The following is a 26,507-nucleotide window of genomic DNA, read 5'->3' on the forward strand; positions in this document are numbered from 1 at the left end:
AATAAGAAAGGGCCAGGAGACATTCAAGGTAAAAATGGGACTCATAGAAATGCAGGTTGATCTCATAAAAGGCCCCACTCCACAACTAGATAGGCCCTCTGTTATTTAAAACTTTGCCATTGGCTTGTGATATTTGAAGATGATAGAGATCATGCCTATTTTCATTCTACTTGCAGCCAAGTACCTCCAGATTCTGTCATTCAGCATTCCAGATATGTCCTCCAGAGCCATCTGCTGTCCACAATGAATAAGGCTTCAAAACCCAAGTGATCTACTGAAGCCTGAGAAAAATAAGCTGGAAGCTTATTTTATAAGCATTGCTTCTCCAAAATGTATTCACTGGGAAAATCTGCTATAAAACAGTAGACCTTTCAATCTGCTTGGTATGATGCATGATTGCACACACTTATTGCAGGTGATTCTGCAAGAAATAAAAGTAATTTAATTTTTTTATTAGACATTCAATATACAGGTCAAAATAGAGGTTTAGGATCCCCATCATCCCCTTATACTTAAAAATTAAAAGAACTTATTTGCACTTTTTACCATGTGATTCAGATCTTTGAGCCACAACAAAATTAGAGTGAAAACAAAACAAAAATCAATCAAATCAAAGTGCATATAATTTTGCATACAGAAATAGGGATGCATCCGAAATCATAAAATCCTGTGCCTTTCAATTCTGTTCCTTCTGAAGAGATGCCCTGGCCTCTTTGTCTTACTAGTCAAACTCCTATCTTATTTTAAATTCTACCTAAAACTTACCTCTGTTACATCACCTTTCTGCTTCTTCCCATAGTTGTCCCAGCAGCTGATCCTCCTTTTTTTTTTTTCTGTCAAAATAATCTACTACAGACCTGTTAGAGCCCTGACCCTTTGTGCTGCCATTATTAGTTTACATTGAAGTCTCTCCTACTGTAACATGATCTCCATGAGGACAAAGAGGATGTCTCTGTGACTCAAAATCCTGGCATGTGTGTGGGCGCCTGGGTGGCTCAGTGGGTTAAAGCTTCTGCCTTTGGCTCAGGTCATGATCCCGGGGTCCTGGGATCGAGCCCCGCATCGGGCTCTCTGCTTAGCAGGAAGCCTGCTTCCTCCTCTCTCTGCCTGCCTCTCTGCCTACTTGTCATCTCTGTCAAATAAATAGATAAAAATCTTTAAAAAACAAACAAACAAAAAAAAAAACCTGGCGTGTGAGATTTGTTAAAAAAAAATTTTTTGACCAAAAAAAGAATAAGGAAATGAATGAATGATTAAATGAAAGCCACCAGTGACCTTCAGTCCTCTCTGGGTGAGGCCCTTTATAAACTGAAAATTCAGATTGGAAATTGCCCTTTCATCTTTTCCTTACCATTAACCAAGTTCATAATAATGACTAAGAAGGAGCTAAAAAGTGAAATTTGAATTCCCCTTATACAGTATGGTTCTGAGACTGTGCTTTTCATTTCACATCATTTCCCTAATTCATCTCATCTGGTTGTCCCCTCAGCAAATAATCATTAAATTCTATCATAATCATAGCACCATGATAAATACCATAAAGTAGATTACAAAGAAGAATAAAAGACCCTCCAAGATTTTTATAACCTTTCTGGGAAGACAGAACAATTTAAAAATCCAGATCATAGTACACAGAAGGTACCTGATGCTAAGTACCAAATGAGCGAGGTAGACAGTGGGTGTTATAGGCAGACATAAGAGGAACAATCACTTTAGTGATGAACAAAATAGAAGCTAAAGAAAACACTAACAAGACAGCATTCCACGTTGGAATAATGGAATCATTCCATGTTGGAATAATGGAATGGATGAAGGCTTGACTGTGTAAATTTCATCAACTAAGATGCTAAGGACATAAGACAACTGCCCTCCATATTGTAATCAGTTCATCACAAATTTAAAACTTACTCAAAATAATAGCATTTTAATAATTCTTTCAGCCAAAGTCTAGTTTCTAAATAGATTTATCTGTATAAACATTTTTTGGTATTTCCAGGTCCAGGTACTTCCTTTTCTCAAGTTCTTACCCACCTTTGGATGTGAGCCCCTCAGCCCCATCCTTTCCATGGAGTAATGCTTCCTCAGTCATTCAGAAGATTGTGCCCTCTCCTCTGTTAAGTGACTGGTCCCAAATAGACTTCCTCTAAAGATGTCATTATGTCACCTTGTCTCCCCTCTTTGGCTTATGCTCAGAGCTAACTTTTTTTGACAATGGGCAATTTGAGGTCATAGGGATGCTCTGAACTGATGTATCACAACACTTGATGAGACAGTGGCAAGAGAAGACCTGTTTCTCAGATCCGTTCAGTCAAAGTGTGGGCCTGTCACAAGAGTCGGATTTAATGGATAAACTGCTTATGGGCACAATGATGATGCAGGAAGCCACTGAGCACAGAACTAACCCTTTTTGTCCGTGTTTCCTTAGACAGAAGTGGAGGTTGTCCCTTCTGTTTTAACTCACTAAGGTATTCACATATTAACAAATCATGGGATATTAAAACTTCACAGGAGCTACAAAATCACATAGTCCAACACCCTCAATCTACAGAGACTCTAACCTGTCCAAGATCACACAACAAATTAGTGGGGGGAAAAGAGGGATTAGAAGACACACATTTGGCTCCAAAGTCACTTTCTCTCCCTATATTGTACATTCTCCTTCTAAAGTAAACACCCCTAGGTTTATGAAAATCACCACTGTGTATGCCCTAGGGCCTTCTACACTTTCTCCATCCTTTTTGAATATTTGTTTTCAAACAAGATTGTAAATAATGCTAGTATAAAAGTAGATATAACTCATTTTATGTAGTCCCTTTTTCTAAAATTTGGGATTTGAATTTTTTCCCAAATGCATAGTATCAGATTATGGAGGTAGATAGATAGCATAAATTGTGTTTTTTTTTTTTTAATTTTACTTATTTTTTTTGACAGAGAGGGACACAGCAAGAGAGGGAACACAAGTAGAGGGGAGTAGGAGAGGGAGAACAGCCTTCCTGTGGAGCAAGGAGGCCAGTGTGGGAGCTGGATCCTAGGACCCTGGGATCATGACCTGAGCCAAAGGCAGAGGCTTAATGACTAAGCCACCCAAGAGCCCCAGTGGCATAAGTATTAATCACTGCCTGTTATTAGTATTATTCTTATAGGGCAACTTGATAAGAAAGCAAAGTATTGACTCTTTAGTGGTATACATCAATTTGAGGTCATTCAGATAAAATTCTTTATAGACATTGGTGTTATATACATGAAGAACTGTATTATTTTACATATTAATTAGCATTTAATGTATTAAATATCTCAGTATTAATGGTCCAAATAATCTTTTACTCTCCTTTATGATTTAAGTGGTACATTTTTTAGAACTAGTACTTCTGCATTAATATCCATATGTCTTTGCCATAAGTAGTATAGACGAGAAGCTTAAGAAAATTTTGTTAAAATACACTGCAAAGGGAACAGAGTGGTAGCTAGTCTTCTGTATAGCTGGATTAAAAAGAAAAAAATAAGAGAGATGGACAGGAGAGAAAAGATGAAGGGTAGAGTGCTACTGTCCAGGAAGGGAGGAATAGGATTTTTCACTCTATTAATATCCACTATCCCCTTCAGACCTTACCATACAGTATATTCACAAAACCATAATGAATGATAGGTTGTTTTGAAAAAAATTACCTCTAGTATCAGTGGTATTTAAATTATCTACACTCAGACACAATGGCAATCCTCATAATTATGTATATGTTTAATTCTAGCAAATTACAGTAACATTTTGTCCTACTTTATCTGCCTTATAGGATGGCATAGAAAATCTAATTTAACAGATGTCCCCCAGAACAGTGTTATTCACTTAATGATGTAGCACCTATGTTCTCATCGAAAGAGAGTACTGAGAAATAGGTGGCAATGAATTATTTTCAGGAGCAATTTAGGAGGAAGCAGGTGAAAAGGATTCTAATTCTCAAGGCTTTGAATAGCACGATAAGCACTGTTTTATTATGGGAACAAAAAAATTAGCATTCACTGAGCTGTTTATGCATTTAGACAATGAATAAAAATGTAGTATAGTTCCAGGTAGATAATGTGAGGAGAGGAGAATGAGAAAGTCTTTCCTTCCATAGTTAGGAATGTTTTTAGAGAGTAGAAAACAAAGCTGGCGACATAACTATTCCTGTTTATCTGAAATCATTTCTCATTTGGTCCTATTCTTTATGAAAAACATGGTCTAAATAAATTTCAAAAGTAGATCATTGTTCGTTTCATAATCAGAAAAGGAGGTTGCATTGAAGTTCGAGTTGGGGAGGTGACAGCACTGCCTACAGTGTCCAGGAAGATAATGGAAATAGGGCGAGTGTGTCTGAAGAAGATTCAGTAAGATGGCGGAGTGGTGGGGCTCTGTTTAAAGGCATTTAGAGACTCTAGGGGGAAGAAAAAAAAACTTAGCCATGGAAAATCTAATTGTATGTCCATTTCAGCTCAAAGCTAAACAGTTGGTTAGCTCTGGATTCAGTAAAATCCAAAACCCTAAGACCTCAGTGAACACCCACACAAAGGTCCTTGGCACAGGGAGTGAAAGCCTCGAACAAGAAACAACTGTTAGGAAATCTTTGTCTTAGATAAAGGTATTAAAATGGCTGTTTCATATTTGTGGCCTAAAACAATGCTATTTACTATAAATTTTTAAAGCACTTATCTTCCTATAAAAATTGGTTATTAAGAACCAATGATTTATATTTTTAAAATACTATGCAAGAAGGGTCTTCTGCTTACAGCACGAGTGTCTCAACCTGGCATCTATAATCACATGTTCCTGATGCAACATTGTATGTGTGTGTGTTTCTCTGGGGGCACTCATGAGGAGAGAAGGTTTGTAATTTACCCCCTGTATCAAACCCCACAAAGAGAAGAGAAACACTAGGGAAAAGGCAAGAAATCCTTTGAGAATCATTATCAGGCAGATTCAGCTGTAGGCAGAAATCTGGCTGCCAACATTTAGCCATAGATAATGTTCTTTGATGACAGAATTATACCCATGAAAGAATGAGATGAATAAGATATGTCTTCAGTCTCAGAAGGGCGCTGGTGGTACACTGGCAGGAAGCTAGGCATAGAACAGAATGCACTGAACCAAAATAGATTTCCTCAAACTGGACAAGACAAGTCTAAATTATAAGAACTGAGTCAGAGCTTGTCTACCAATGATTGATTTGTTGCCTCTGGCTCCTAAAAGCTCTTGTGTGAGGAGACCACCTTGAGCCTGGCACTCTAAGGGGTAGGCTAGTGACTCCAGATTAGAAAACTGGTATGCCAATATGGGCTGGAGTCACCAAGCAGGCCCCAAAAAAAAGAGATATTTTAAGTGCATAAATTAAAGAGACAAGTAACATTTCCAGAATGCCTACCATATGTTGGCAGCTAAGAGGGACTTCATGTATACTATCTCATTTAATCCACTTAATAAATGTTATCTAGAAATCTATAAGAAGATTTATCCTTTGTGACTACAGATGAATTTGTTCCATCCTAGTCCTCCATCTTTCTTCAAAGGACAGTTATTATCCTCATATTTCATTAAAGGATAAAGCTTCACACAGTACCAAAGTTGTCCCAGATCAGTAAACTTCAATGAACGAGGGAAGTACACATTCCTCAGAGAGGGAATGGGGATGTATTTTTTTTTTAAAGATTTTATTTATTTATCAGAGAGAGAGAGGGAGAGAGAGCGAGCACAGGCAGACAGAATGGCAGGCAGAGGCAGAGGGAGAAGCAGGCTCCCTGATGAGCAAGGAGCCCAATGTGGGACTCGATCCCAGGACGCTGGGATCATGACCTGAGCCGAAGGCAGCTGCTTAACCAACTGAGCCACCCAGGCGTCCCTGGGGATGTATTTTTTAAAAGGCTTACACAATATAATGTAGTTGTACATAATAATATTATGATTTGTTGATTTGGGAATACAAACTAGAAAGAGATGCTCAGAGATGGACTTACCTCTCAAGATGAGTAATTCTCAAGAGAAAGAATAACCCCCCTGTGAGGGTTGGGTTGTCTGTATAACTAGCATGTGAGAGAGTGATTTGCTCTGACTTCCTACGACACCATACTGAATTAAGGTGGAAGTCCTCAGAATGCTAATTCCTCCACCATAGCTTCCCAAACCAGACCACCACTGCCACAGGTAATCCCCACTGACAAGAACTTTTCATGTAAAATGACCTTTCAGCAAACAAACTAATCCCTTTCATCTGACCTCAGTAAGTGTCTGTATAATGAGTTTTCCAAATAACCAGTGGTTGCTCATTAAGTGTATTTTAACCCATTAAGAGTAAAAAGCAAAGAGGGGGAAAAGTCAATGTCCTGGTTTCGTGCCTTTCTAGTATGTATTTTCATACTCCTGCCTTCTTAAACTAAAAGTGATTAAGTTATTTTTTTTACCCTTCCTTACTACTCAGGATGATCCCTGTGACCATTAATTACTGGTGTGGGATGTGAAACAAGAGTGTGCTTATCTCCACTACCGTCTGTCATCAGGCTCTGTCTACATGGACTAGGTACAAACTCAGATGGCCTATCTAGTCAGTTTAATGGGAGCCAAGAAACTGCAGGCACATATTAAAACCCACTAGAGTTTATTATTTTATGATCATCAATTCAAATCCCCTCATTTTCCAGATCTGAAATATAACTCAGAGTTAAGATTTGCCCAAAGTCACACAATAGATTGTAGAAGACTTTCATCTCATAAAGAAAAATATTTAGTTAAAATTGCCATTAGAAATTTCTTAAATTAATCTTTAAGCATAGTATATATGTTTTCTATAGTGTAATTCTTATATTCCTTGAGGTTCGGGTACCACAGAGGCAGATCAAGGAAAAAAGAAAAAGTCTGTAGGCAGATTGCTGTCTATTCAAACCATTTGCCTTTAAGATAACCATCAAACCCAGTGCATGAGAAATGGAGAGAGATTTAAGTGTTCTTGTTTCTTAGTGGAAGGTTTCTATTTGGTTTCAGAATTAAGCCTTTGTAACCTTACTATATTTCAATTGATTGTCTCCTCCACTGAAGATTAGAGGATCAGTCTAAACCTCAGATGTTAAATACAACCATAATACAAGATAGAGGGTGTACAGGTCTAATTCAAGGTTCCTAGTTGTTTCTTCAGCGCTTTTTCTGCTATGACCCCATTTTAGAGAGCAAGCTCTGCATAGGACTTAAAAAACAGGAAAAAGGGGTTGCTAACAATCTTTTCAGTAGCCATCCAGATCCAGACCCAGTTTGCTTACTTCCTGTTTCTCCTTTGTTCCCTAAGTGATTAAGCTCTTGGCATAGGGAAGTGCCAGGAACTGGAGAAAACTTTAGAGTTCCATTCAGTCATTTTGATTAGCATCATTGGTAACTTTTTTTTTCCCTTCATAAACATATGGTAAAGCAACATCTAATGTTCCAATGATTGTGATTTCAAATCTAAAGTACTATTTGTTCATTCCTGAAACCTGAAACAAACATCTGGTGGTTAATGCTTTGAGAAAAACGTAATTTAGTGCATTACCTCTGTCTATGATTCAAGATCATGGGCAAAAATAAGTAGCTGAGATTAAGCCACATGTTTGTTGGTCCATTCAATTAAAAAAAAAAAAAAAAGGAAAAAAGCTAAGCTTCTGTGTTTCCTCTAAAATAGGAAAGGGGATAGAGACCATGCCGTAATTGGAAGGACCTCTTCCTTTCAGGCTTATCTTGCATTTGGGATCAACTATGCTCAGTCTATTCCCTCCCACTAGAAAAAAAAAAACAAGATTTGAAAGCTTCCTTATCTCTATTCCATACATGTTAAGAATTACTGAAGTCCGTACATACTGTCAGGTTCATGTTACCATGCATTTTTATAAATTAGAATTATATCCCTACCCAAGCACTTCTGTGATGATTTTTCATCTTTAAGATTTATTCTAGGGGCGCCTGGGTGGCTCAGTGGGTTAAAGCCTCTGCCTTCGGTTCAGGTCATGATCTCAGGGTCCTGGGATCGAGCCCCACATCGGGCTCTCTGCTCAGGGGGGAGCCTGCTTCCCTTCCTCTCTCTCTCTCTCTGCCTACTTGTGATCTCTGTCAAATAAATAAATAAAATCTTAAAAAAAAAAAAAGATTTATTCTAGCTCTCACTTCCCATTTCAAGATGGCTCTTGACATAGAATTTGAAGTAGAGATGTACTGTCCATTTTGCAGTGTTGCTCATCCTAGATAAAATTTTTTCTTTCTTTCTTTCTTTCTTTCTTTCTTTCTTTCTTTCTTTCTTTCTTTCTTTCTTTTTTCCTTTATAAAAGTGGTGTTATCAGTCTGCTAGGGCTACCATTAACAAAATGTCGGAGGCTGACTGGCTCAAGCAATAAAAATTTACTTTTCACAGTTCTGGAGGCTCAATATCCAAAATCTAAATATGGGCGGGTTTGGCTTCTCCTGAAATTTCTCTCCTTAGCTTGCAGATGGCCATCCTCTTACTGGGTCCTCACATGGCCTTTTCCCTATGCCTGCACACCTCTGGTGTCTCTTCATCTTCTTAGAAGGATGGTAGCCATACTGGTGTAGGGCCCACCCTTATGACGTCATTTAACTTTGATTACCCCTTGAAAGACCCTACCACCAAATACAGTCACATTGGGGTTTAGGGCTTCAAAACATGAATTTTGAGGAAACACAATTCAGTCCATAACAGATAGAAATGCTATTAATCAAATATTCTGTAATATCTTCTCCTCAAGGGAAAAAAATAAAATCTTAGGAAAGGGGAAAGGTTATTATTTACATGTGATATCAACCTACATGAAGTATAAATGTATATGTGAATCACTTATATGAGGTATCATTTATAAGTGAATGCACCTAAAATAACCCTTAACTGTATTTTTTAGCCTGCCTTAATAGAACTCACAAAGATTTAGCAAAGGAACAGTCCCAGCAGATTAGCAATTCACACTTCTACGCATTGTTCGCTGGAGAGACAAAGAAAGATCCAGAGTCAGAAATGCCAAACGAGACTGCTGCTCTTACATCTGTTTTGAAGTCAACTACAAATTTGGTCTTTATTCTCTGGAAGTGAGGCTTCCATATTAGAACAAACCTGAACCTGACTTAAACGGCTTCAAAATGCAGAGCCACAGGACCAAGGTGCTTCAGCCACAAATAGGCCATAAAACAAAGGCTGCTAGAGGGCTGGTACACAAACACAAGTCAGAGTGTCCTTGTCTCTTCATGAAGTATAGACCACGCTGGGTTTTTTTTGTTTTTTGTTTTTTGTTTTTTGTTTTTTTTTTTAGAACACTAATGTTGTGTTGGATCATTTACAATATTTCCATTTCTGGAATATTTTTTCATGTTCTGTGATTGGGTTGCTTGGTTTAGTAAATAAAAATATAGGATGCCCTGTTGAATTTGAATTTCAGAGAAACAATGCATTTTTATTTTTACTGTAAATGTCTCATGCAATATTTGGGACGTCCTTACACACAAAAATATATTCCTTTATGGGACATACTTCGACAACAACAACAACAACAAAAAGTATTTACCTGAGATTATTTACCTGAAATTCAGTCTAACTGTGGGTCCTGTATTTGACCTGGCAATTCTACTCTGGGTTTAGAAATGAATCCTCCTCTTGCAACTCCCTTTCCCTACCCATCACCCTCTTAAACTACTAGCACCGACTTTGTAAATTTAATTTCCTGGCCTTAATGTGGTACTGCCACGAAGTGTGAACACCCCAGACTTCAGGCTTCTAGTTTCCTCCCATTATATTACGATGATATATGATTATAAGATATCCAGGGTTAAAACACTAAAGTTCGTTTGGCCCAGCTTTTCCTCCCCGATGAAGTATTTACAACTTTATATCAATACCCCATAATGCTATTATAATAACGTTAGTAGACATGTATTTAATAATGTGGAGAGGAATCTCCTAATCTCTAAACCCTGTATTCCGTCACTCACCTGTAAAATCAGGGGATTGAATTTAAAGTATTATCCCCAAGGTTCCTTGCTAAAAGTCTTTAAGATGAGGATTCCATTAATGCACTCATTTGCCTGGTGAACCCAATTATTCCCATTTCGGATGCATCGCTTTTCTCTTCAAGCAAATGCTTAGATTACTTTAAAAAAAAAAAAAAAAGTAGTGTTTAGATTTATTCCATTCACAGCTTCACCTTTTAAAGGTGTCAGACCCAACTTCCTCAAGGGCCAGAGAATGCACCCTCTATCGCCTCCCACCCCCGCTCACCCTCACACCGGACTTTGGGAGACGTGGGTAATCAGATGATGTGGTCGTGGAAGTGCGGCTATTGATGAGGCAATTCCATCGTGGAGCGTTCTGACGGTTAAAGATCTGCCCTGCCTGCAGAAGCCTGCAGAAGCATTTTCACGCAAAGCCAGAAAATGCGGTCCGGGCACAGCTCGTTGTTCTCTTCCGCCATCTAGTGGCGACAGCGGTGCTCTCCCCTCGCTCGACTTGCTGTTCAGAGCTACAAAAATTTCAAAGATTGTACATCAAATGGATGAATTGTTTTGTTCTTGTCATTACAGTAAAAAAGATTTATAGAGTGTTTTGAGAGATAAAATGTAATAAATGTTGATAAAAAAATAAGTATGACACAATAGCGGGCTTTAATACCTGAACAATATAGATTAAATTCATGCTATTTCATCTCTTTAATATGTTCAAATGTGAAAGGGAACACTGAAGAACTAGAATGTAATCTGGCCTAAGGTGTTCCAAAGAAGAATTATCCTTCTCAGGTTCCCTTGTATAATGTTAAAGGATTTTTTAATTTAAAGTAAATATATTCACAGATAAAAAGGAAAGAGGGAAAGTCCTGATAAATATTGAACTGCAGAGAATGTTTCAGTTCTGCATTTAACCATTTATCTTCAATTAAGTTAGAAGTTATTCTCATTATTATTTATACATGTGATACAATGTTTAATGAATGTTGAATGATATTTAGTTTTAATGCTCTATAATCCAGAACTTTCTTCAAATGACATGATAGTGAGTTTAATTGTGTGAATCTAAAGTGAAAATAAATTTCCCCAATGAATGAAATAAAGTATTTCTGGTGTGACTTATTTCCCATTAAAGTTTCTAGCTCTGAATAATTATTATAGGAAAAAAATTTCTGACATTTAACATTATTCTTGTTCTCTTATTTTTATTTAAAATGCCAATGCTATCATGCAGTATTCAGATCTTTCTAATAAAAGTTTTTTAGTTGGACTGCCATTTCATTTTTTAATACACTTGTGAGCCAGCTGAGAAATTTCCAATTTGTTTTCCAGGGTGGGAAAATTCCCATAAGGTGGACGGCCCCAGAAGCTATTGCCTACAGAAAATTCTCCTCAGCAAGTGACGCGTGGAGCTATGGCATTGTCATGTGGGAGGTCATGTCCTATGGAGAGAGACCTTATTGGGAAATGTCTAACCAAGATGTAAGTGCCATCAATAGTTAAACTGCCATTTTGTGAGTATAAACACGTTAACACTGAGGAGTAAGTATGTCTTTTGCCCTCACTCAGATTAGCCCTTCTCTTCCTGAGAGTTGTTCAGGGTCTGTGGCTGAGTTTGAGAAGCTTAGTAACCTTTCACTCTGAGCTGTACTATATGTCATAGGGGCCAGCTGATGGGCTTTGTCGTGTGATACCTGATCCACATCTTACATTCGAGACTCCTACACATGTTGCTCCTACACACATGACTGTGCTAATGCAACAGTCTTGACCTACAAGTAACAAAGATAATGTTTACCTTTCATTTCTTCCTGAAGGCAACGTAATCCACCACTGTAAAAAGCAAATTAATTTAAACTAAATAATACTTAGAAGAAAAAGAGCAAGTACTTTCAGGCAATGTATTATCAGTATGAAATTTGATATGATTATTTTGAGATATATGACCCTTTATGCAATTTCTTTTGTTCCTGTTTTACCTGTAAAAATTACCTTGGTGATTAATAATATTATACAACAGGAAAGTCAACACACATGTGATCTCTGTGACCTCCAAAGAGATAAAAACAGTAGTCAGGAAATGTAAGTACCTGACAATGCCAATAAGTATACTGTTAGAACTGAAAATAGATTTTAATTTCACACTTTCTCATCTCAGAATTTGTGGACTTTGTCCACTCACTTACCTTCCTCAATGCTAATGGGAGCTCACCTCTAATGTGCTTCTGGATGTTCACAGTTTAAAAGAAAAAAAAAGACAATTTTACCATAGAAAACCTCTATACATACTCAGACTAAATCTATTTTCACATCTCTTTTTATTGCTGTTGTTGTTGTTTCTGTTTTTCCCAGTCATTTGCTTGGGCATTCCATCCATACCTCATACCTCATTCATTATTCCATCCCAACCTCATTGTCCAAGGATCTAAAGGACTTACTGAGTAACAAACATAGTTTTAATACCAGGAATGGAGAAGACTGGATTAGCTCACCATGGCGATTGTTTCTTCCTGCCAGACAATTTGACTTTTGAAGCTGAGTCCTACTCAGTCTATGGGGACCTGTTGACTCTAGAGAATGCCAAGTCTAGAAACCTACATGGCAGCAAGTTTGAGGTCATGCACACTGTTCAATCATTGCTCTCCAATGAACATCATCAAAACACAGAGCCCATGTGGGTAGGTCCCGGCAGAGCATCTGCCCTTAAGTATAGACTGTGCCCTAACCCGTGACCTCAGCTCAACTCCCAAAACCTAAGACTTTTGGATCCAGCTCATTTACCAAGAGTCTACTATTCTTCAGGGAATTTTATTTGAAGGACTTCATTGCTCTTTTCTGCCACTGGGCCTTGTTTGCGGCAACTTGTGATTGCCAGTCCAGCTCTTCTTAAAATTGAATCTCAGAAGCAGAAATTTGCCCCTTTAATCCTGAAAGGAACTAATTTTTTAAAAATACCCCTTATCCAAGGTAATGGAAGCCCTGCATTGAGTCACCATAGTTCCTGTTCTGCTCTAAGTTCAAAATAATGCTTGCCTACTTATCCTACTTTCTCATGACTAAAATAGGCCACTCAAGCAAATCTCCAGAATAAAAAATCCTTTTCCCAATGAGTTAGTCTCCACTGCACAGAAGAGCCCTCACTTCAAGTGCCATCTTTCATTAGTATCCCATTTAGTACTTAACCAGTTCCCCCAGCAGACTTCAAATAAAAAATGCCCAATTCATAGGCTCCAAACATTACAAACAATATACCCTTACGGATAAAAAGTTCTCGAGCATTCACAGCTGACATATATTTGTTTGCGCATTATGTACCGGTACTACCATACTAATATATTCATTTATTCATTTAAAAATATTTATTGGGTACCTTCTCTGTTCTAGGAACTAGAAATAGAACAGAGAAGAAATGCTATATCTGGAAGGGACCAAAAGATTAACTAGTCCAGCCCAAGTCCAACGTACTTGTGAAAATGAGGTATACAAATGCGACATGATTTCCCTAGAATCATATAGCGAGCAATTTGATGGTGATCTTAGAGGACATGCTAATAATCTTCTAGAACAAGACATGGTCAAGGAAAAGAGAGAAGGAAATAACTGCTTCTTTTTTGGTTTGGTTTACAGTCCATGTAGCTCCCTATGTAGCCAGTGATGTCTAGTCTTCCTGGAGCTCACATTCCACCAGAAGGAAGATAGACTGTAAACAAAGTCAGAAGTGAGACATAGTATCATAACATGATAATCCCTGCTTTGAGGGAAAAGAACATAAAAAGAGAATAAAGGGGTTGATTTTGAATACATTATGTACAGTGCCAAATACATTCATCAAAGTCATTTTTGTGTGGTCATAAAGTCATAATTAGTTATTCTTCATAAACATTTATAAATAATCTTTCTTATAGTAGAATGAGAAAAATAAATGTAAAGAGAAATTCCATTATTTTTCCGCCCCTTGAGTTATCATCTTACCAGCTAGGGTACACTGTACTGCCAATTAAGTAACCATGGCTATCATTATGTAGACTATAATTCAACAATAAAAGCCCACTTAATTTTCAAAGTGCCTCAGCTTCATGACCAATAAATATAATAAAAGGACTGGGTTAGGTGATTTTTACTATCCCTTTTAACAATAATAAGCTATGATTTTTAATATCTCTGGAGAAATTATCATACTTGTGTCGACAAGGGAATGATCCAGGTGGTTCTTTTCTGAAGTTCAGGACATTCCAGAATCTCTGCGGAGGTGACAAGAAGGAGACAGGACTTTCACAGAACAGAGCGGGTATATGTTTAAGATACCACAGCGCAAGCCAGATTTTTTAGGAGAGAAGCCTCTGAGGGGAAAATGTCCAAATGTGTAATTTCCAACATAGACTACCATGTAAATCGTTCTTAATTGTTGCCTAGAGGGTTCCCAACTCTGTTGTCGACCCCTCTCTTCTCAGATCTTGCCCAACAGCTTACCCAGCCGTTCTGGCCATGATTATTGATGATCTGTGGCCAAGATGACCATTTAGAGAATGATTCTGTCTATTAGACCTCATTTGACCACAGAGACTATATCTGGAACCAGAAGAAGCTGTTGCAGCCAGTAATAGACTCCCGACATTAAGGCTATTCTCATTTGTTCAGGATTGCCAATGCCCACAGCACAGGGCTGAGCCTGAGTGCTCCCTCCACCCAGAGCTTGACTGTTTTTTGAGGACCAGGTAGAAACTAAGCTGGAAATTTTCATCATCTCTGAGTGGTTACCAAAAAGTATCCAAGCAAGAATCTAAAAATAAGAGAACAAAAGTTTCTGGGTGGGAAAGGGATTCAAACTCTTGAGGTCCTCAGATCAATACAAGACCAGAGGAAAGTGGTAAGAGCTGAAATCTTTTATGTATCTTGTGACTATTTTTTGCTGCTGCTGTAAAGAGTTGAAATTCTGTTTAGCTTAACATATTGGAAGTCAGCATATCTGTGATGGATCCTGTAACCAGAATTTCTGTTTGGAAGCAGAAATAGCTTAATCAAAACTTTCCCAGCTGCTCCTCTCCAAATACCGGTTATTCCCTGTTTGTTCTGCATTTCTCATTTATTTGGTCAAAGTATTGTCTTTTGTTTGCCAAGGTGCATTTTAAATAAGGAAAGTAATATTTTGGACAATAAATATCCAACTATGTTCTTTTTGAATATTTTATACTTTTACATTTTGTGACTTTAAGCTGTGGGCTTAAATACAGAATGCTAACGTGTCTTACAATTTTAAATGAGTTCAGGAAATTTCAGAACGTTTTTATGAAATAGTCCCTCTATTCTGTATACCATGGCATATTTTATTACAGTGAACAATTCTGAGTTTGTAGAATCTGTTTTAGTGAATAATATAATGAGTTTCCCACAGGTCAGTAGTATTGTACATTAGGGAAAGGAAATGAGAAAAGAGTAGACAAGATTAGACCATAAAAGACCTTACAAACATAACAGCAGGTGCCATCTGCTTAGCTAGTCAGCAGTTACTTATTAAACATGTGCCAGTCACTGGGCCAGGTGTGCCTGTGGGGCGGGGATGGAGAAATAGAAACCCAGTCCCTGCTCTCAAGGAGGCCACTACGTAGATGAGAAGGTGAACTTCTGATATTCCTAAGTCCTAGCCCTGTCCCCAAGGAGAATGTGCATTCCTCAGGGTAGTCCTCATGCCTTCTTTTTTTTTTTTTTTTTTTTTTTCTTTTAAGATAGAAAAACACTGTGAATGGAGCATAGTTATTTTTTTCTTAATATATGTCAGAAAAAGCATGCAAACTCTATTATTCAGCATTCTTTTGATTATAAATGACAGAAACTCAACCCAAACTAACTTGAGTAAAAACAATTTTAAACATTTCATTCATGAGACTAAGAAGGCTAGTGGTGCTGTATCCCAGGGATCATGCAGAGTTTTTAGTGGTTCCCTAGATCTGTTGACCTCATTTTCTCCTACAGCAAAGGTCCTCTGTTACACTCTTTACACTCCAGGACTCAGCATTTCAGCTTGGCAACCTTGGCAGAATGAAACTTTTTTCCTCTGTGAAAACTCACATATGAATCCTAGAGAAGACTCTAGTTGGCTCTGTCAGGGTCCTGCCCAACCCTGAACCAAAACCAGGCCAGGGAAGTAGACACTGTGATTGACCCAGCTAGCTTTATGTACCAGCATGTGCCTTCACAGGCAGATGAGCACTGTGATTGGCAGTTTCCCCATAACCATAGGCAGGAGGGGGGAGGCCCCCAAAAGAAAGCAGTTGTGTTGCCTGAGATATACTATTGTGTCCTTTTTTGGTGTAAATTCTTTTTCAAGAGCAACTTTATTTACTGCAATATCAAAACATTAACATCATGCATCACTGTATTCTAGTGAGGCAGTTGGTATATCAGCAAGATCATGAGAGCTTTGGAGCAAGGTTTCTCAGCCTCAGAACTATTGGCATACCACATGTTGAGCTGAGTAATTCTTGGTTGTGGGGGGCTGCCTTGTACATTGTAGGGTGTTTTGTAGCATCCCCAGCCTTTACTTTACCCCTGAGATATCAGTAACATCTTCCCAGACATGACAACCAAAAATGGACCCAGACATTGGCCAGTCAGAGATGGGGTACAAAAATCACTGCCAGTGAAGAGCCACTGCTTTAAGGCTAGAAAGAGCTGGGTTCAAATCCCAGCTCCACAAATCACTGGCTGTGTTATCTTAGGCAAGTGGTTTAAGCTTTCTGAGATGCTATCCATAACAGGATTCAGAATACTCAACTGCAGGACTGGATAATATATGTAAAACACCTGGTACATAGAAGGTGTTTAATTAATCAAATGTAATAATCATAGTTTCCATTTTCTGAGCTTATTATGAGCCAAGTATTTTAGATTGTTAGCTCACTTAATCTTCAAAATAATTATCCAAAATAAATACTATTATTACTACCATTTCTGAGGCTTTCCAGAAAATTTAAATAACTTACTCAAGGATACTAGCTAGTTAATAGTAGAACTAAAGTTCAAGCCCCTTGCTTACTCCAAAGTACATCCTTTTACCCTCTAAGTTATACTGTAGAAGTCTAATTTTCAAAGGAATCTCTATACTACAGAGGTTCTATATAATGAAATGAAAGCATCTTTAATTATGTATGCCAATCTATCACAAGAGAAGTGTTTTTGTTGTTTTCTATTAGCAAAAGAATGCATATTGACTCGCTGTTGTTTGGAACTATAAATCTTTTTTGTAATGTTCTGTGTCTGGATATTAAAAATTTATAAAATGTAACATATTTATTACATTTGTCAAAAGTATATACAGCAGTAGATTAAAATCAAATTCTAATGATGGACAAATTAAGCCTACTACCAGAAACATGTCATAGACGTGTTGAAGGTGTACAGCTCCTTGCTGTTTCCTAGCTGTTTTTCTTCTTTTTCTTTTAAAGGTATTGCTGGGTTATGTTTTATGTTATTTTCATCCAAGTTCAAGTAATTGTTGTTTATTATACAATGGAAGTACAATGTAATACTAGGAGCTATGCAAGTTCCAAAGACGACACCAAGGGCACCGTGGTTCTTCCAACACTTACACTGTATAATGTGCTTAACAGAAGAAAATGGAAGCAAAACATGAACAGTAGGCAACATTAAATAACCAAATCCCCACAGAGTTAATATGTAGGGAAAAAAACTAATACCACATAAATGAGAGGCAACTTGGCTTGATCTAATGATCTGAACACAAATCCAGAGTCTTGGGTTTTGTTTTGTTTTGTTTTGTTTTTTCCTTGACATGATGCTGTTTTAAAACAAAACAAAACAACAAAGACAAGAACAAAAACACACACACACACAAAAAAAAAAAAAAAACTTGAAGCAATTTGAAACCCAAATGTCTCATGGGTATGATATCACTTAGGTATATGCTACCAAGCTAGTTCATTTTTCCAAAAAGAGAGCCAGCATTAGAGAATATCTTGTTTGAGGCTTACTAGGAAACATAATGCTGCCTCAGTCTTTCTGAGGGGTTTATGCTCCTTAGTTTTCGAAAGCTTTTATAGAATAGTAAGTTTTGCTTTAGATTGCTTTCTGAAGCTTACATGAAGAAAAAAATTAGAGTTTATCTTCAGGGTTTTCTTTTTATAGGTCATGCAGTTGAAAGGAACCTTTTGACCTTATTGAAATTGATTTCTTTTTTCAAAAATTTATAAAGGAAGAAAATAACCTTTTACCCTATTTCTTGTTTGTCCTCATAATTCTATAACCTTTACAATTATAGGTCAGTATTTCAGCCAAGAATAGTGGATGGGTAGAATTCACTTACCTAGAAATGCAGTATGATTTTATGACTCAGAGAGTCCAGTCATTTCCAATTTTTGTCTCTGATTAGATTTTCCAAACTCTTCTTTATTATGTAATGGTCTTTGTGTAATGATCTGTGTAAGAAAGATACAGGAAATTGCTAAAGGCCCATTCCCATTATTTCAACCTTCCCATATTAACTGAGGGAATTTTTGCATTTATTTGAATACGTACTATACCAAAGCAATTGCCAAAATGGCCTTCCTTTGCACAATTTTTCAAGAACTGCTACTATCAGTATGTAGGCAATAGCAGCATTTTAATTAAATATATACTAATTATACTAGCATGATGCACGTCTGCTAGAGTCAAGAGTAATAGAGAATATTATGAAAGGCAATCAATCACCATTGTAAATAATTCAGATAGTAAAGTTCCAAGTAGAGGAAACCAATAACCAGTATGCTACTACCACAGGGTAATTTTCAAGGGAAACTTTTTTGTAATTAAATGACCACAGAGCTAGAAAATGTATACATGCCAGTAATGTTTTCATAAAAATGTATACATGCCAGTAATGTTTTCATAAAAAATTTAATAATGTTTTCATAAAAACTTAATTATACATTTGATATATTTACATATTGAAATTATATTTATATTTATAAATATATATATATATTTATCTTTAGCTCTTAAAATTTTTATTCCATCTTTTGTTCTCTTTGGAGCATTTACAAAGAGGACATTTTAAGAGCCCCCTTTTCTTTGTACTCATAAACTTGATTTCCATATGTCTTAGCTTGCCAGGATAGTCTCTAGCCCTGTCTGGGGTCTGGTCTCTCTGCATTTGGAATTCTGTGGGAAACAGTCCTATTCTGTGAAGGCCAAATCTAGATCTGGAGGTTACAGAACCTCAGGATGTAGAGAGGTTACAAAGGCCCTGCAGATAAAGACCTCAGTTTCAGTGACTCCAGCTTTTTGAGCTAAATAGTACAATTGCAAGCATTGAATCCAGTTGTCTTTTCTTCGTTAATGAGGACATAGAGGCTTGCCCAAACAGTTTAGGACTTCGATGCAGTACAGGGGATTGCTTTGCTAATGCTCTTTGCATGACTTACAAGCTGAAACATCATTACATAATGTTAGTTATTTGTCACAACAGGTGTGACTTTCAACCATTAGGGGTAAATAATTCCCCAAATGGCAAATCTTACCAAGAACCTTTAACCTCTGAGAGTCCTACATTTCATATTGTTCCTCATTGTGTCCACTCATTCAACAGTCTCAAAGATAGTAACCTCCTGTAGACAACCACTCTTCATTTGAAAAAGTCCTTGACATTCTATAGTGAGTTCCAAAAAGTGAGGTTTGGGAACTGCCCTAAATGTAGACTTTCAAGGAATTTTTTATCTTAAAGTTGAAAAGGAAATCTTAGGTTTCCATGCCCTAATGATCTACAAATTACAAATGAGCCTCTGAAAAAATGTTTTCTATCTGCACCTTATTTTTTTCACTACCCCATATCCTTTTTTCTTATCATACACTGAATTTCATTTGGGTCTTGATTGCCTTTCACTGAATTTTAAATCCTGGATGTGGAAAAATTTTGAATAAGAAAATCAGTATAAGATTACAAATGTTATTTACTTATAACTACATCTTTCCTTCCTTTTTCCCCCCTCTCCCATGTAGACACAATCTTTATGTTGCATATCAGGAAAAGAGATTACCAGAGTTTTCAGTATTATTGCATTAAAAATCAAATATCCTAATAAATATAAGTAATCATTACCCCAAAAAGGAAGTGTATATTGGGACCCTTTGCTTCACTATCCTCATTCTACCTAAGACTATAGGTTTTCCACAAAGCCATGATGAATATTTAGAGGCAAGATAAAAATAAAATCATTTCACATTCCATTTACTAATGTACATTTTGGTAGACTAAAATTTTGAGACAGTTTCTTTTAAAAGAAAGTATGAATAACTAAATTCAATGTGCTTCTTTTTGGAGATACTTAGCAGCCTTATAACATAAAAATGTAATTCCCTGCACAGCCCAAGCAGTCCTTGTTCAATGGTATTGTTCAGGGATGTCTCAGCGTCTTCATATTGACTGTCTACTTCTTGTTTGCCTGGCTTAATAAAAGGTGCACATTGCCCGCTTTGATTCAGAAACTGTCAACACAATTGGAAAACTCATCAGATTCAGCAAGAGCAGAACAGTCTGCTACGTGCCCCAACTGAGCCTTATGTTCATTCTAGGCTGCTAAAAATTGCGGTGTCAATGACAAGGAACCAGTACGGTCTATTTGGAATAACCAGCCAGGTTTTAGATAATAAATTCTGACAGAATCTAATTCCTTCTACCTCTGCATGGAAATTATTACTGCAGTCATTTTCATATTTTTTCACTTTATCTTAATTTTCTTCTTGCATTTTTAAATAAGGGTTTAACCTTGTATAACTCTTTTCAAAGGATGACAGCCTATACCTATCACAAACTGTTACAAAATTCTCTGTAGTTAATTATCACCCTTTCATATCCTAAAACAACAAACCTCAATTAGTCTTTTAGACAAAGCATCCCATATGCTTCTAGCTCCTCGTGAGCCCTTAACTAAGGAATCAGAAAATACCTATAAAACAAAGCTGCTCACCAAAGACATGTTTATGAAGATAAAGGTTAATATAGGTTTTCTCAAGCTGCCCATAAAATACAGCTTTCATAGATCACATATGTGATCACTGAAGCTCTATTTTTTTACTTGACAAGGCATTGTGCTAGATGCTGGGAACCTATGGGCAAAAGAAACAGTTGCTGCCCTTGAGGGGTCCAGATCGCCCAGCTGAAAGAACACAAGTGTTTTGGAATGGCCAGAGCAAAGGCCTGGACCCAGACAGAGGTGAGGACCAAGAGCCAGGCTCCAGGTGAGCTGCCACAGAATTTCAGACGTGAGAGAAATGGGATCACAGTACCACCTCAGGATTGCTTCCGCTGCACTGTGGGAGATGAATGGAGAAGGGAAAGCAAGAGGAGTAGACTAGTTAGGAGGCTGTTAGCAAACTGGGAAAGAAATCATGTGGAGGGAGAATTCAAAATGGAGCGGATTTAAAATATATGAAGGTAGTAGAATTAGCACGAATTCAGGTGCTTTTGAGCATCAGGGAAGAGAGAGTCCCAAATGACTCCTTGATCTCTGTGTTGAGTCACTGAAGAACAGTGGTACTCTTTGCAAGGGACAGGAATCCCAAAGGAGGAATGGGGTGAGTTTTGAACAAAATAAATCTAAGGTGTCTGCTTGACAACCTCAGAAAGATCTACTGAAAGTGATAGATCTAAAAAACCCACAGAGAAGGCAGAGCATGAGCTGCGGCTGTGGCCAGCACACGCAGGTAGGTGGGGCAGCATGGAGTGTACAGAATGGGGAGAGAGGCTCAAGATCTAATTCTGGCACAAAGTCAGGGATCTGGCTCAAGGCTCAGGACAGACGTTCACTACCACTACCATGATCCAGAGGCTATCAAGATGATAATATCAGTTCTTTTTTCAGGGAATTATTAGCTATGCAATACTGACCCAATCTATTTATCAGTTTGAGCTTCAGCTTTCTTACCTATAAAATATGCATAACCATATCACATAATAAGGTAATCTGAGACCTAAATAAAGTGAGCTAAGCCAGAGTGTGGCACATAATAAGCTCTCAAAGTTAATATGTTATTTGAATCTGAAACCAGAAAGCTCAGAGGAAATTGAACTTGTCATCACTCCGGCCCCAAAATTGTTTCTTCTCCTGTGGTCTCTGTCTTTACTAGGAGACCAACCCAAAAACCTGTCCTGCCATGTCTAACCTTAACCCTATCCTATGTTCCTGTCCAATCAGCCCACTTCCTGTATGCCACAGTCGTTGCCTCCAATAAGACCATTGGGATCTCTTGCCTGGATCACTGCAAACCTCCTTCCTGACCTCCCATTCCTTCCAGTGTGCTCTCCACACTGAAGCCAGTGTGAGCTTCCCAAAGGCAAATCTAATGTCATTTACTTGCTAAAACCCTTTTCCCTTTGAAAAAAGTCACTCGTAGCATACAAAATCATTCATGATCCTAAGAACTATTATTTTTACTTAACCTCCCAACCTCAAATCGTGCCATCCCTCTCTTTGAAGTCTCTCTTCTAGCTGCACAAATCTACTTTCATTCCCTGAGCAGGTCCCATAGTCTACCTTCAACCTATCCGGTTGACCCTGCTACCTTCTACACTTCTGTAAGATCCACTTCACCTCCTCTGAGAACCACGTCTAGGTTAGGCAGTTCTTCACATGCTCCCATAACTCCCTGTTCTACTTGGCACTTACTGTATTCAAACTCCCCAGTCTTCTTCACTAGATTATATGTTTCCTAAAGACAGATGTTTCTTACCCATTTGTTACCTCTTATACATAGCATGCTCAATAGTACATGTTAAATGGTTAATACATATCTCTTTGGATGAATAAATTTAAAAATCCTTTAGGAAGTTGTCTTTTAACCTTTTTTGTGGATCACATCGCTTAAATCTCTTCCTTTGGCTCCCTTGAAGCCAGGACTTTTAAGGGTACAATCTTGGGCAAGTTAAACCTCTCTCTATTTACATTCCTTTTCTGTAAGGTAGGGAAAGTGATAGTACCTACCTCACGGGTTTTTATGAGGACTGAAAGAGTTGATACAAGTAAATCATTTAGAACTGGTACCTGGAAGTATCCGAAAGCTCTCATTAACAGTTAGCTGTTATTGTCAGGGTTGTTACTGTTGTTACTATTATCCTACAAGGACACTTTATGTATGACAATTGACATGATACTGGGCTCCACAAATTTTACAAAGTCACAAGTTAAAGAATTAAGGAAATGTAAAAGTCAGAGTTCAACCAGAAGAAAAGGCCACTGTCCCCACAGAAAAGCATCCTGGGGCCAGCAACATTGCTGAACTCATTATGGGTAAAGGTTCCAGACAAGGATCCACACTCTTCTTTTACAGACAATTATGAGAGCAATTCGTCAAAAGAGATTATGAACAACCCACTTGGCACTAAGCAGTCTGCACTGGACATTAATTATTTACCACAGTTGTCTAGGAAAGTCAGCAAAGGACCATGAAGACACTGGGAAATAGTAACCCCTCTAGACAGGAGGAAGAAGCCACCAGTCTCACAGAAAGCTGAGTTTGAGTCCAGTCCTTCTCTCTTGGGGAATAGCAAACCCTGGTCTCACTGGCTTATTGTCCAAGCAAACCAAAGTGAGATCATGAGATCACTTGGAGAATGCTGCTCAAAGCGCCAATCTTTGATTAACACTTCCTTCCTTCGGAGGGGAATTCCAAATGCTGCCATGCTCATACTTTGAATGCTTCTTGGGTAGTTTAAAACTTCAGGTTTTCTAAGAATTTGCTGCTCTATCAAAATAAATTCAAAAATTTCTTCTAATAGCTTTGATTTTTTTCCATAACATTTATTAACGTGTTAGGCACCATACTAAATGATAAGAATGTAAAATCTACAGGCATAATTCCTGCTTTCAAGTATGTATAGCCCTAGTGGAAAAGCAGATAAATAGTATTCTATTATTGCATCTATTACAATGCAATGTAATAGATGCAATAATAGAAATGTGTACAAGACTCGCAGCATTCAGAAATCACTCTGTTCAGGCTAAGATAACATTTTGCAAACTATGAAGTAAATACATGTTTGATTTACACAGAATATAAAGTTGAGATCCAAAGAAAAACAATGAAATCAAATGCTATTACAAAAGGTAACATGGAAATCACTCCTAAAATCCTGTTAATTGATATAAAATTGGAAAGGAGGATTTATCGTGAGAACTAAAAAGCATTTCTGGGGAGTGGTCAGAGAAAAAAGTTTGGAAGCTAATGGAACTCAGTTTAAATGTTAGCTCTACCACCTATGCTGTGTGAATTTGGGCAATTTTCCTAATCACCCTAGGTCTAAATTTTTTCACTTAAGAATAAGACAATAAAGGGCACCTTGGGAGCTCTGTCCATTAAGCATCCAACTCTTGATCTCAGCTTGATCTTGCTCTCAGGGTCATGAGTTCAAGTCCCACATTAGGCTCCAATTTAAAAAAAAAAAAAGAATAGAGATAATAACAACTATTGGATTGAGTTATTTTACACAGTGAAGAAAAAGATGCAAATCATGTAGCACCTGATAGATACTCAATAAGTAGCTAATATTTTTTTCTCAAAATACAACCTCAATTGTCATCTATTTTATTCTATGCACTTATAATTAGGTAACTGTGGTAAATCAACTAGAGTGCTCTCCTAGGGTGGGATTTTAAAGTCTTTTTGTAATGGAATTCTGTCCTATTTTTCTTAGCTACTTTTCAGAACTATCCACAGTAGTTTTGAGGCTATACAAGCATTTTACACATATCTTATTTTAGTAAAATGTGTCACAAAAGGTCTTAAAATCCAAGCTTAGTTGATAACAAACATAATCAGAAAACAGATAAGAAAAAAATCTTGTTCAATAATGGGATAAAATGAATACAAAAATGCTAGTATCCTGACAGGTTAAAGTGTTCTGGTCACAAAGACACTGATGGGATTATGAGAAATTGCATAGTACCAAAAAGCTAAAGCTTAGCAGTTAAGAGGTTCTTACAGGCATATTATTGCTCCTTTTTGCAAACTGCTTCTAGCATGAATTATGGACATTTCAGAGTCCTGTCAACAGTGTAAATTAAAAAAGAAATTAAGATGTGTTTTTACAAATTACAAAAAGTGTGTAGCTGATGCTACCATAAAGAGAGGTCTCAGGTTAACAATCTCAGCACTTGCATTTTTGTATCTATTGTTGATGAAGGCAGGGATGAAGTTGAGATGTGCCTGCCTTTAACTATCAGTCTGTTCCTCAGCTTCCCATCTCAAAAATGGGGGATGGACCCTTTCCTTTTTCTTTCTTCCAGAGATGATATAAGAATAAAGGGTTGCATAATGGGGTGCCTAGGTGGCTCAGTTGGTTAAGCACCTGACTTTTGGTTTCAGGTCGTGATATCGAAGTCGTGAGTTTGAGCTTCATGTAGGGCTCCACACTCAGCACGGGTCTTCTTCAGATTCTCTTCCCCCCTCCCTCTGCTTCCTCCCCACTCTTGCTCTCTCTGTCTCTCTCTCTCTCTCTGTAAAATAAATCAATAAAATCTAAAAAAAAAAAAAAAAGATAAAGGGCCACAGGAATACTTTGTACACATAAAATAATAAGCTATATAAATTCCAAGTCAATTATATTATAATTATATTATATATAACATATATAATATATTATTAGGAGATTCCCAGGTGGGCCATATACAAAATAGATGACAATCCTGCTTTATCTTATATTTGATTTCTTGAGTTCAAAAAAGCAAAACAAAAGAAACTACCTTATTGTCATCACATTGTTGTTCTTAACTTCGGCTTCTTATAGAGATTCCTTTCCCTAGAACCTCCCTTTCCCATATAGTAGCCTCTAGCCACATGGGGCTACTTAAATTTAAACTTTAATGAATTAAAATGAACTAAAACACAAAGCTCAATTCCTCAGTCTTCTTAGCCACATTTCAACCACTCAACAACCACACGTGACTAGTTTCTATCATGTTGGACAGAGAGAAAAAAAGTTCTATTGGAGAGCGCTGGCCCTGAGGACACTCAGGCTTGAATGATCCTGTTGCTCTGTAGTCTTAAGCTAGCCACTGAGAGCATTTCAAGGGTTGAATGACCTTAGAAGTTCAGAGAGAACTTCATAATCATGTTGGTGTCAGACTAAGGGAAAGGCAGAAGTAAGCAAAGAGAAATTAAATAAGCAATAAAGAAGAAAGAAGGAATGATAACCAGCAAAAGAATAAACAGTGACATTATTATAAAAGGATAAAAAATGACTCAGGAGTTCAGTGCTTCAACAGAGATACAATTTTACTTAACACATTTGTCACATGTGGTTTGCACCAAACACATCAATCTTATGCTGACTTTCTGATGTCCTAATTGGGTTTGAGACATTCCAGCTAAATCACACAGGAACTATTTCTCGAAATTGTGATGAAGTTTAACCTCCCTTCTGAATACCACATGTTTAAAAACATTTTCCTCAAAGAGACATCAGCAGATATTAATGTAGATACTTGCAACTTTTGTATTTATCTTTGTTTGGGCTGCTTGTACCCACAAGTTT

At 37.4% G+C, this 26,507-nt stretch overlaps 1 protein-coding gene across 3 annotated transcripts in view; it reads left to right on the top strand.

The window, feature by feature from the left end:
- Positions 1-26,507, top strand: part of EPHA6 (EPH receptor A6) — an 835,383-nt gene that overhangs the window by 794,399 nt on the left and 14,477 nt on the right. For all 3 annotated transcript variants that reach the window (XM_032882241.1, XM_032882242.1, XM_032882243.1), the window contains one exon: positions 11,318-11,467. In XM_032882241.1, coding sequence (XP_032738132.1) covers positions 11,318-11,467 — 150 coding nt within the window. The remainder of the gene's footprint in view (positions 1-11,317; positions 11,468-26,507) is intronic.

The sequence above is a fragment of the Lontra canadensis genome, unplaced genomic scaffold (assembly GCF_010015895.1).
Source record: "Lontra canadensis isolate GAN:19392208 unplaced genomic scaffold, GSC_riverotter_1.0 scaffold80, whole genome shotgun sequence".
NCBI lineage: Eukaryota > Metazoa > Chordata > Mammalia > Carnivora > Mustelidae > Lontra > Lontra canadensis.